The 12,822-nt window shown below is 36.3% G+C and overlaps 2 protein-coding genes across 5 annotated transcripts in view; both read left to right on the top strand.

Annotated features, from left to right (window-relative positions):
- On the top strand, positions 1 to 5,251 carry LOC128862567 (cytochrome c oxidase assembly protein COX18, mitochondrial). Of its 2 annotated transcripts, XR_008454499.1 has the most exons (5): positions 1 to 614; positions 694 to 969; positions 1,029 to 1,139; positions 1,199 to 1,484; positions 5,031 to 5,251. XR_008454499.1 is itself a non-coding variant. In XM_054101274.1 (4 exons), exons 1-4 carry the CDS (start codon positions 84 to 86, stop codon positions 1,424 to 1,426), a joined length of 1,146 nt encoding a protein of 381 aa, XP_053957249.1. In that variant the 5' UTR covers positions 2 to 83; the 3' UTR covers positions 1,427 to 2,594. The 2 variants fall into 2 exon arrangements, 1 of the variants encoding a protein (XP_053957249.1); XM_054101274.1 differs by lacking the exon at positions 5,031 to 5,251 and having other exon boundaries at positions 2 to 614; positions 1,199 to 2,594.
- LOC128862566 (uncharacterized) overlaps positions 2,681 to 12,822 on the top strand; it is a 25,501-nt gene continuing 15,359 nt past the window's right edge. For all 3 annotated transcript variants that reach the window (XM_054101271.1, XM_054101273.1, XM_054101272.1), the window contains exons 1-5: positions 2,681 to 3,185; positions 9,141 to 10,014; positions 11,812 to 12,084; positions 12,156 to 12,383; positions 12,462 to 12,725. In XM_054101271.1, the coding sequence (XP_053957246.1) occupies positions 3,129 to 3,185; positions 9,141 to 10,014; positions 11,812 to 12,084; positions 12,156 to 12,383; positions 12,462 to 12,725 (1,696 nt within the window). In that variant the 5' untranslated portion in view covers positions 2,681 to 3,128. The remainder of the gene's footprint in view (positions 3,186 to 9,140; positions 10,015 to 11,811; positions 12,085 to 12,155; positions 12,384 to 12,461; positions 12,726 to 12,822) is intronic.

A 12,822-nucleotide genomic window follows, 5' to 3' on the forward strand; every position in this document is an offset into this window, starting at 1 on the left:
TGATCAATTGTGTTTCACAGCTGTTTTTTGTTTTGCTTCTATTCCTTACCTTGATTTTTATTTAAAATTGTTATGTTAAAAATATGATTCATATCCGAAGTTTGCAGTACAAAACTGCTTTAGTCCTTTATCAGAATCATCAGTCTTCGATATGTGAGCGGGCTTTTTCTTGTGTTTCTTCAGCGAGAAAAAAATTGGCTCCTGTCAGCACTAACATTGTACCAAATTCGCGTGTATGGCAGTTACAACACCGCACGCTTTCAGAAGCCGCAAATGCTTCCACTATAGTAGCTGGGCAAGTTCAGTCACCGTTCGTGGGAATTTGGCATACACTATCACAAAGCACACCAGTTGCTTACATTCAGGATGCATTGACAGTGATTCATGATTACAGCGGATTACCTTGGTGGGCTTCTATTGTTGCGTCCACCGTACTTTTTCGCACCGCAGTAACACTACCATTAGCCATATATCAAAATAAAATAATGGCACGGCTGGAATTATTGACGTTGGAAATGCCGGCGATAGTTGCTGAACTGAAGAAAGAGGCTGCATTAGCTATGAAAAAGTTTAATTGGACTGAAAGTCAAACTAGACTAGTATACAATCGGTCGGTGCGTAAGTTTATAGCGGCCGCCGTAACTGAATGGTTTGTTGCGTGATTAATAATTATTTTCATACTTTTACTTTTAGTTGAAAAAACAATGGAATGCGCTGATAATTCGAGATAATTGCCATCCAGCAAAAACATTTATTGTGCTGTGGGCTCAAATACCTTTGTGGATATGCCAATCAGTAGCAATAAGGAATCTTGTGCATATGATGCCCGATCCCACATCATTGCAGGCACAAATTATATACACCGAAATGACTATTGGCGGCTTTGGTTGGATACCAAATCTAACCGAAGTAGACAGTTCTTATATATTGCCTGTTTCACTTGGCTTAATCAATTTGGGTATAGTAGAAGTAAGTCCACTAACACTAATTGAATAAAATTATTACTTAAAATAACTATATATTTTCAGATGCAAACGCTATTACGAAATCGTCCTACAACGCGCTTGCAAAAATATGCGACAAATGTGTTTCGAGTACTGACCATTGCAATGGTGCCAGTGGCTTGCTCTGTACCATCGGTAAATCAGTGAAAAGTCTCATATTTTATCTACTTTATTTTGTTGTAATATTTTTGCAGGTTCTTTGCGTTTACTGGGTGGCCTCTAGTAGTTACAGTTTAGTGCAAAACCTGTTGCTGGCTTCGCCTCCTGTACGACGTTCACTAGGTATTAAACAAACGAATTCGGAAATATCGAATCCCTATGAACGGATATGGGCTAGAATGAAAACTTTAACAACGAAAGCAGATCAAAAGTCGAAAGAGGAATCTACAAATGTCGCAAATAATGAACAAAAGTCGAAATAGAAAATTGGGTTTTAAGATTAAAATATTTACTAATTGCGCTAGAACTTTGTGTATTTGTGTAAGTAAACAAATTTTAAATTATTGAAATAGTTCAATGCATTAATTTTTTAAATAGGTACGTAATTTTGAGAAGTAGGTCTTAAGAATATAAAGCTACGAATTTATAAAAGTAGCTCATCATATAAAATTAACAGATTAGATGTGTTCTTTGTTAGAGATGAAAAAAAAAAAACGAATGCAAGAATTAATAATACTTGAAGAAAACATTTTATATTTAAAAACCCAACAACCAAGTAAAAGCATGTATGCATAACATTATTTGGTTTGATTGTGCATTAACGAGCTACTATTAGTTATACTGAATTCACCATAAGACTTTCTACCATTTGCTTTTGAATTAATTAACCATTGGCACTCATGGGGAAAAATTGTATCAGTTTAATAGCCCAGCAGCCCCGATTTGCGTTCGTAAAAAAACTTATAATATGTCTCGAAATAAAATAACACAAATAACCTAACATAAAATAAATGCAGTAAATCATAACAGAATATAGTACACACAATTCAACACGGCATAACATGGAAAACATCAATAACCATGTTGCTTTTTAATGTTTTGCAACTGAGAAGTGAGGCTTGGCCAATTTTACTTCCTGTTTGTAAATTGGCGCAATGTAAAGTCATTGTCAGATGAAGCACAAATTATTTATTATTAAATATGTAAAAATGTTTTCCACAATTCAATTCTTTCAACAAATATTTACTTAAAAAATTGCTTATACTTAAAATATACGCGTTATTTAGCTCAATGCATTTAAATCTCTCAAGCCGCTGATAAGAATGCTTTTGTTTTGGTGTGTAACAGAAAGGTCTAAAGATTGCCACCAGCGATAATCGATGTTGATTAGTTGATTTGGCTATACTTATTTATAGGATGTTTTGTTAAGTATTTCTACATATGTACGTATGTACAATAGATAGGTGCGCATTTGTGCTAACAAATAAACACTAAAAGTTTGCATTTAGAACATATTACACTCACTTTGACTCATGATTGTTTATACTTAGAACAATCTTGTGAGTGCTCCTGCAAGCTATCCCATTCACGAATGTAAATATATGCACATGTATACATATATATGGGCTCGCATTTGCTTGCGGGAACATATTGTACAAAAAAGCATACATACCTACATACATTCAAACCTATGCATACATATATTCAACGAATTCATTCAACGTCCAAATGATTCCAATTTTGCTCTCATTTCATTGGCGTAGTCTTAATTAAGTCTGCCACGAGATACTGAACTGGAGCAGTGGGCGCTTAATTGAGTTTGAAACCGTCTGTTTGCTTTCAAAAGGCTAACACTGCTGGATGGGAAAACACGAGCGGTATTGTCGAAAAGTAGAAAAATACGCGGGATTCGTAATATTTCTGTTTTAGAAAATCGTTAGTGAATTTTATATAAAGAGTATCGTGAAAATATGCGTACACACGCTTTGGTACGAAATTATTTTTTATAATTATAAAAATTAGTGCAATCAACTGAAAGTGTTAAGAATGAATTTATTAAAACCTTATATTACCAAGGAAATGCAAGAATAATCGTAAATTTGTGTAAAAATATACTAAATACAGCAGCAAGTCGAAGAGGCAGAATAAAACTTGTGAAAGCAAATTTTTATAATTGAAGTGAAAATGTTTTCGAAGCTGTGGCTTCTTATTTGCGCGACTCAACTTGTTATCATTAAGGGTGTAAGTATTTATTTGCTTTGTAAATGCGTACTTGTATGTACATATATATGTATATATTTACTTTTATGCATACATACTTTTTCTTTACTGAACAAATATGCGGCTATGGAAGTTAACAAAAATAAGAGTAAACATTTTATCTCACAATCGTGCGGTGCCATGTGCGGTGCATAATTCCTTCTCCTGCAGAGAAATCCACTCATTCTTATTGCTACCTTGATTTCTTGTAATCATTTTACACTATTCCCTTTCATAAAAATACGCATTTAAATTTTGTCAAGCCTTAAGTGGTTATTGACAGATTGCGCTAATTCTCATTACCAATCTACTTGGGACATAGTGTCCTATGTGGGGATTAGATTTCAATGAAATATACATACATACATATTAATTGCTCTATTAATGAATTATCGTGCACACGGACGGTAGGACGGATAAACTAGACTCCTCTCATCACTCTGTACATTTTGGTACATATCCATACATACATACATATGTATGTATTTCTATATCTATCCCGATTTCTTTATGCTGTTACATACAACCGTTATGTGAAAAAAATTATAGTGCCCTTGAGCACTTTGTGTTCGAAGTTAATATACTCTACGTACATTGATAATGAATTTAGATTTCATTATTTTATAAATTTCAAAGAAGATCGAGATGGTTTTATTTATTTTATATTATTTTACGTACAAAATAATTATTTATTTAAAAAGTCGGCTTTTTCGATTATGATGCAACTTCGACCACTTGGCATTCAATATCGTAGATAGACAATTGTGTGAGAAGAACAATTCAAAGGTACTATAGGGTGGGCCATGTAGAATTTGCTTTTTGAATCGGCTATAAAAAAAACTAATCAATATTTTTGCAAACTTTGTTTTTATTTTGAAGATTGAATATTGTCATTTATGAATGAAAAATAATATTGTTTAAATGACTGCCACGACTGGCTTTACAGTAGGCCATTCGATCAACCCAATTTTTAAGCACATTTCCGATTGTTCGGGCTCCAATTTCATGAATGGCAACTTCGATTTCGTGAATGTCGTCCATGTCATTCTCTTAAATTTTTGGAAACAAAAACTCGTTGTGCATGTCACGGTAACGCTCGCCATTTACTGTAACCGCGGAAGAAGAAGAAGACTCACCACTTTGGAAATAGGTTTTCAATATTTCCCAATTTTGTTCAAGCGTATAGCGTCCTATTTCGTAAATGTCAAACCTTTAAGTAAATTATGAACAAATTTGACATGCCATTTGTGTTACCATCTTCAAAAAGCAAACGCTATATGGCCCACCCTGTATAATGTCCCTGTTTTCGATTTGGTACATGTTTTTCCAATTTCATAAACCTTATCGAAAAATAACCTCAGACTCTAAATATATAATATTTATTAATTTTTGTTACGATATTGTTGTTTATTTTTCTTAGGTTAATTATAAGCATCTTAGTTCTAGGAAATTTAGAAAGCATTAAAAATTACAGATAAGAAATACATTCGGCTATGCTTATAACGGTGCCTCATATATAATTCTTACATATTTCTAAATTAAATATTCTGTATAGATTCCTTGCGTTTATTCAGTTTCGGTCATAACTGTCTTTCTTTTTTCCATATTTGGCGTTAAAAACACTTGAACTCATAATTATGATTCATTGATTTACTATTTTCTGCTGAAAACGGAAATTCACATTAAATTCATATTTTGAACGGCAATTCATTATATAGTATAACTGTTTTTTGACGTATGTAAATACATATACATAAGTACATATCTAGTCTGTAATAGATGGGCTAAAATTTCTAAATGCTAAATGATGTTTTTCCAATATCCCAGGTGCGCACGTTTACTGGTGTCAATCCTTTTGGTAACATTTTCGATGATTTGGTATAATTGGCGATTTCTCGACGAAAGCTCTATGCGATAGAATTCAAAGGTGTGAAATCATTTGATTTTGACGACCAAGATGCTGCAGAATATTTTGAAATTATTCCTTCAGGAAATTTTGTTTGTTTTATGTCTCCATCGAACCCGCCGGTTTACTCTGTTGGACGATTATAGCGACCAAAGATATTCAATATACATTTTGTGAAATTTAGTTTTTATTGCTTTATAATTTTCATTGTGGACTTTAATTAGAACGGTATCTTGAGCGAAATAGATGCCGCCAGCAGTGTGTGCTAGTCGATTCTAACATAACCTAAACATCATAAACCAAGCTTAGACATGTGGTAAACAAACTGCTTCGATCCATTAGTGATTTTATTTTGGTATCATATACTTTTGGATTTGTGAAAATGTCTGATTTTGTGCCGAATAATCGTCATTTGCGGGAAGTGTTGATTTTCCTCTCTCAAAAACGGCGGCTGAAGCGCATCGAGAACTACAAAAAGTTTGTGGAGATGCTGCCTTAAGTGAAACAACGTGCCGAGATTAGTTCCGTCGTTTTAAAGTCCGTGATTTTAATGTTGACCACCGTCCGCGTGAAGGAAGGCCAAATACCATCGAAGACGCTGAATTGGAGGCTTTGCAAGAAGAGCTTGCTTCAGTATTAGGAGTTACCCGCCAATCCATTTCCAAGCGATTGCATGCTTCCTTAAGAGTTAAAACCAATGCCAATGTTAGACGACGGCCAATGAACAACTGGTCCAGCGGCAAAAAAGGAAGGGGTTTTTTCATCGCATTCAACGGATGATGAAAAATGAAAAAAAAGTCATGGGGACTGACCGGTTATGCTTCTACATTGTCGCCTCGGTCGAATATTCACGCTGCGAAGGTTATGCTATGTATTTGGTGGGACCAAGTTGGTGTTATTTATTATGAACTGTTAAAACAAAGCGAAACCATTACTAGGGATCAGATTGACTTCAATTGATGCGATTGAGCCGAGCACTGATCGATAAGCCGCCGCAATACGCGGAGAGGCATGAAAAAGTGATTCTATAGCTTGACAATGCTCGGCCTCACGTTGCCAAACCCGTTAAAACCTACCTGGAAACACTGGAATGGGAAATTCTACCCCACCCGCCATATTCTCCAGATATTGCGCCGTCCGATTATCACCTGTTCCGATCGATGGCACATGGTCTAGCTGACCAGCGGTACCATTCATATGAATACATCAAAAAATGGCTTGATCCGTGGATAGCCTCAAAAGATGAACAGTTTTACCGCGACGGTATACGAGATCTACCAGAAAGATGGGAAAAAGTAGTAGCCAGCGATGAGCAATACTTTCAATGATTCACTTGTAACCATTTTTTTCTGATAAAGTTGTATTTTCAACAAAAAACAGCGAGAACTTAGTTGCGCACCTGATACAAGATATCTTAGTAAAACAAAAAAATCTACCAAAATTAATTTCATAACAATTTAAGTGTATTTTGTCGTTTTCTATAAAATATTGGATAGTTGCATTTTGAGCTTATTGAATTAATGTACATAAAGGCTTTGTTATTTAAATTTAAAAGATTTAATTATATCGGGTGTTTCCCAGCTGCATGAGGACTATCGATATCGAGAACTATGGTTTGAAAGCTGAGAATGGCAAACTGTGTTAACATTTCTATTCCGTGAGTTTTGTAAGTAATCATGAATAGTTTAACGTCAGAGCAACGTTTCCAAATGTGGAACTTTACTCTAAAAAATCTGTTCGTGAAGTTCATAAAGCACTGGCATCAGCATCAACTGAATTTTCGTTTCCAAAAATTAATCAGCTAAGCATCGACGATATTTGGCTTCAATAAGACGGCACAACTGCCATACAAACCATTTATTGAAATATTCAAGCGGCCGGATGTCATTCGGCCAGATTTATTGGAAAAAGTAGTCAAAAATTGGATTGATTGAATGGGCTATGTAACTCGTAGCCGACGAACATATGCTGGATATGATATTAAAAAATAAGTGCCATGAAATTATATCTCAGCTTATAATAAAAAAATTTTGTTGAACAATATTTATGCTTTGTATTATCATTTTAAGTTGTGAGGCTCTTAAAAACAATGAATTTGTAACTATTTTCTCTTCTACGTGCGCCTTAGTGTATGCAGCAATTTGCTGTCGTTTAATTATGTGTACATGTGTACATATGTACACGTACAATACGAACAAAGTTTAGAATACACGATATTTCTTTGCCTTTAGAAATGAATAAAATGAAGGTCCGATTAATTCATTAGGTTAGGTTAAGTTGCAAGGGCTGCTCTTTACTCCTGCAAATGTGAACGCGTTACTCCGCAAGTGCCCAGATTAGTCGACTTAGTGTTAGTAGCTGCTAAAGACTCCTCATCATGCGGAAACTGGTTAATCAGTAAAGCTTATATGTTTAGATTCGATTCACCCAATCCTTTCTTTGTACGCAAATCAGTTTCCTCATTTCCTGAAATACCATAATGCCCGAGACCAAGTATAGATAGATGCCGTGCTGTTTGTAGTCATTGTAGATTGTAGACATCTTCGGCATAAGTATTTGCTCTTGCTCACATTTCAAATTGGTCGTTACCGACCCCGATTGCAGCTTGAATGTGAACTTTGAGGGAATGATGTGAATTATGCTTACCAGTTACATCACCGCGAATATTGTGTCCCATAGATATTGTAGAAATTGTAGAGATGGAGAGGAAGAAATAGTCGAGCACTTTCTTTGCAATTGTCCAGCCTTAGCTAAAATCAGAGCAGGTTGTCTAGGTAAACACTTTTTCAATTCTCTTAAAGAACTGCGTGGGTATTAGACCAACCCTGCGCTTCATAAGAGCCTCAAAATGGTTTCATTAAGATAAATAAACAAGGTTTCCGTGTCGCACAGTTGTATCACAACAGACCTGTGAGGTCTAAGTGAGTTGGTCGTACGGACAAACTACCACCATAACCTAACCTAACCTAACTACCGGGTCGACTGCATAGAACTCTGCTTGAAAAATACTACAATAGTCTGAAAGTCTATTATCTGCTCTCAATGGGATTTGTTGCGGGAAGCGCCATTTGCTATTCCGCTACTCATTACAACAACTGAAAACTGTATGCGTCATCGTTTAGAACAAGTCTCTCGGATGTTGTTGTGGGAACAGCTTACAGATCCTTGCTTGAAGCGGGGAAATAATAAGTCGTCGTCGCCAATCTCATCTAGCGGCAGATCTAGGAAATGGTTGTTTTGACTGGGTGGGACTAAAGGGAAGGAGGTGTTAGATGAGTGGGTTAACGCTGGTGTGTGAAGTGGTGATGAGTGTCATGCAGGTTATTTTCGCATGTCGGACATAGTATGTTGAGTATGTCGGGGTCAATTCTGGATAAGTAGGAGTTTAACTTGCCGCAATATTCAGGACGCAATTGTGCTAGTTCCGTAGTTCCATTTTTTGTTGGTTGAGTAGAGTATACTTGAATCCCGTTTGGAAAATACCTATGTCGACGTATCGGTGTTTCAGACGAAGATTTACCAGTTTCAGCGGCTTTGTAATTCTTTAACTGTCCGTTTTTCATCAAAGCTGCGTAAAGAGAAGGCTCTTGACTCGCCCGTAATTGCAGGGTGCCAACTTTATGGCTCAGACTGAAGTGTACATAGAGTTTGCCTTTGGCTTCTTCTCTAGATTGGCGCGATAACCGCTTACGCAATTTTGGCTGAGTTTAACAAAGCGCACCAGTCATTTCTTTTGCGTGCTAACCGGCGCCAGTTGGACACATCAAGTGAAGTCAAGTCCTTCTCCGTTTGACCTTTCCAACGCAGAGGAGACCTTCCTCCTCCTCTGCTACCACTAGCTGGTACCGCTTCGCAGTTGGTACCACAGAGCCTTTGACTACTGAAGGTAATATCTGAATACTACTAGACCCGATATCAAGCCAAAACAACGTCGTAACATGTAAACCATGATACAATATTTGAAATAAATAAGTAATATACTTCTGAATAAAATAACTAAAATCGTAATAATGAATGGAAATAATTTTTAGACTTACGCTCCTCCTAATTCGGGTATCAAGACAAGGTCTTACCATCATGATTCTCCAAATGTTGAAGAACAAACTGAACAACCATACGACTTCAGACCTAGTTCCAGCTATGCTAATACAAATTACGGCGCCAATTCATTGAGGTTATCACCAACCAATTCTCATCAACACCATGATGAACTGCATAGGCAGCATCAGCCTTCATACCATCAGCAAGAGCAGCAGCCAAACCTACAGCATGCAAACTCTTATCAGCAACGTGAATTACCAGTATACAATCGTAATACGCACGTGCGTCACTCGTTGCCATCAGAGCGTTCGGAGAGCTCCGCGAGTGGTGTAGAAAATACAAATAATGATTACTACACCGGTTGTCCACGCCAGCACACCGGTCCAATACCATATGCCTATGATTGTCGTCGTTTTGTAAACTGTTGGCATGGGCGCGGCCACATACAGAGCTGTGGAGCAGGTACGGTTTTCAATCCTGAAACGCTCGAATGCGATCGTCCTGATAAAGTAGTTTGCGGGACGCCGAACGCAAATGGTGTTCACAGTAAGCTTAATGAAAAGCAAACATCGCTACAAATTGAGGCGAATCCAAATAAATATCGTGCGGGCCGACTCTTAGATGTAAGCACAGATAGCGTGAACTCGCTTTGTCCTGCAGGGATAAACGGCTTAGCGCCGCATCCAACAGATTGCACGAAATTTCTAAATTGTGCTAATGGCAATACTCATGTACAAAGCTGTGGACCCGGTACTGCCTACAGCATTTCAATGAAGGTATGTGATTTCAAGGAAAAAGTTGATTGCAGTGACCGCGGGAACGCTGGATATGGGACATTAAATAGACGTGATGGACCTCTATATGGTATGTAAGAATTGCATGTTTTTAAGTTTATATATGCATGGAAATTATTGGATTGGTTGGCTTGATGAAAAAAGTATAACTTTGAGTTGTTATATAACTATAAAATATTTAGTATAGAGAGTTTATATACAGGGTGGGCTAGGTAAAATTTGCTTTTTGAATCGGCTATAAAAAAAACTAATCAATATTTTTTCAAACCTTTTTTTTTATTTTAAAGATTGAACATTGTCATTTATGAATGAAAAATAATATCGTTCAAATGAGTGCCACGATTGGCTTTACAGTAGGCCATTCGATCAACCCAAATTTTAAGCACAATTTTCGATTGTTTGAGCTCCAATTCCATGAATGGTAACTTAGATTTCGTGTTTTAAAGCATCAATCGTCTCTGGATGGTTCGCATAGCATTTGTCCTTAACGGCTTCCCACAAAAAATAGTCCAACGGGCTTAAATCACAGCTCCGAGGCGACCAATTGATATCGGAATTCAAAAACGGTAGCCAAAAGTTCGACTACAACTTTGGCAGTGTGACAAGTTGCACCATCCTGTTGAATCCAAATGTCGTCCATGTCATCCTCTTTAATTTTTGGAAACAAAAACTCGTTGAGCATGTTTGGCCGAGCTCCTCGTCTTAATCGCGGTGTGCATTATGATGTTGTTCCGCTTGATGAATGTTGGGTCGGATTCAGCCTTGGAAATCATGCCTTTATCGACGCGGCCCCTTTCTTGCATGTAATTCAGGACCTTTGAGACCAACTTTGCAGCAATACGTCGCAAGCCCAAATCATTAACTACAATGCCCTGAATAGATTCACAAGCAATGTTGAAGTCCTCTGCTAGCTCTGTGATGGTTTCTTTCATTTTATGGATGTTTTCTTTAGTTTTCGATGTTGAAGTGTTCTTTAGAGTATCATTACCGAAACAGTTTCCATATAGTACCGAAACAGGTTTCCCCACCATTGAATCTATTTTTAACACAAAATTTAATACAAACTCCTTGATGCAAGTTCAAATCCATTTTCAAAACTTAAAAAAATCGAAAACACATGCAAAGGCGTGTTCTGGAAACTTTTGGGGCAAGGTGGCATTATAATTACTTACTGCTGAAGCCGATACTGGGAGTCGATTTCGATTTATTGGTTAATGCAATATTTTTTTACTAAACATCAACAACTAAAATCTAAAATAACTAAATTTGTTTTTTCTTAAACATGAATTCAGCATTACATTTTATTAGCTTCTTTTTTAACTAGAAATGTTTGAAAAGGATTTTCTTCCTTTTGTTTTTGGAAGTATTTTTTGTCATTCCGAGAGCAATGTTATTATTTTTTTATAGATGTGATTGTCGTTTGGAGTAATTAGTTAAATTTGTTGGGTGCTCCTGGTGTAGATGACGTCGAGTTGAACATGAGTCTCAAAAGTATAGATACTTTGACTAATGACTAAAGCTAAATTAGTGGAAGTAAACCTTCTACAAATACCCATGTTGACATTCATACATACATACATATGTATGTATATAAAAACGAAATAAGCATTATTCTCTCTATACTAACTACTCTTAAATTTATTGCATAAAAAGCAACCCTTATCAAGTAATGCGTTGTCGTTTGCTTCCTTTTTGTTATATAATTTATATTGTATTTATATATTTATGGGACTTGCATGACTATTTAAATTAAGTGTAATTATATACGTTGGTAGGTATGTACATGTGTACATATGTACTACAGACATATGAGTATTCCATATTTATTCAAAATGATTTATGCAATACGACTGTATTGTATTTTAAGTAAATAAAAACTATGAGAAGACATATGCAAAGGAAACTGGATCGAAAGATGAGGTAGAAGGTGATATTTTCTGCCCACCAGGCGTATCTGGACATTTTTCATATCCATTTCACAGCACGAAATTTCTAAACTGCAAAAACGGCAATACGGCGATACAAAATTGTTTGCCTGGCACCGTATACAGCTTATCCCGCAATGCCTGCGATACCAAAGAAAACGTACCTTATACCGATCACGCCGCTAACGTTATATCTGAAATGCGTTATGATGATTGTAAGTGCATAAATGTCTTTCGATACGTGTTTGATTTTTTTCACGAATTCTGCCATTCAAATGTCTCACAGCTTTAACGATAGTGAGTTGTCCACCGTCCACTGAAGGCATTCACCTATTTCCCTATGATTCTACTAAATATATCAACTGCCGGCAAGGGCATATGTGGATTGGCACTTGCGCATCAAATACTGTCTTTAGTATAGCTGCAAAGACGTGTCGACCTGAAAGTGAAGTGAATAACAATGATCGTACTCGCAAAGCAATGGAAGTAAATTACAACAGAGAACCTTCAATTTGTAAGTGTTTTTTATTTTATTTTATATTTAAAATTAAGTATTTAGTTTGTTGCAATGCAATGAAATGCCGATTTATAGCCAGGAATTCAGAACTGAACAGCGCAAGTCAAATGCTTGAATGCCCTGAAGGAACAACTGGTTTATATCCACATCCTTTTGATTGTAAAAAGTATCTGCAATGCCTGAATGGAAGGCTAACCATAGAAATGTGTAATTCGGGCAATGTTTTTAGCTTATCTGCTAAACATTGTGATCCAAAAAATCTAGTTGACAGTAATGAACAAGTTCAATGTGAACTTGACGTTGGACAACATAGTATTTCAGACACGGACTATGATTACAGTAAGTTGGAACAAATTGTGACTACATATGTATGTTTGTATCTATGCTGGCTGGAAAATGTAAATGGAGGTTCCTACAACTATTACGATTTATATAT

This window comes from Anastrepha ludens, chromosome 4 (genome assembly GCF_028408465.1).
Source record: "Anastrepha ludens isolate Willacy chromosome 4, idAnaLude1.1, whole genome shotgun sequence".
NCBI lineage: Eukaryota > Metazoa > Arthropoda > Insecta > Diptera > Tephritidae > Anastrepha > Anastrepha ludens.

Excerpts from the sequence above, each read along its gene's own strand:
- LOC128862567 (XM_054101274.1), top strand. The coding sequence starts at position 84 with ATGATTCATATCCGAAGTTTGCAGTACAAAACTGCTTTAGTCCTTTAT. Across the intron at positions 615-693 it reads GACTAGTATACAATCGGTCG|TTGAAAAAACAATGGAATGC; the intron begins GTGCGTAAGTTT and ends TTTTACTTTTAG. Across the intron at positions 1,140-1,198 it reads TGGCTTGCTCTGTACCATCG|GTTCTTTGCGTTTACTGGGT; the intron begins GTAAATCAGTGA and ends ATATTTTTGCAG.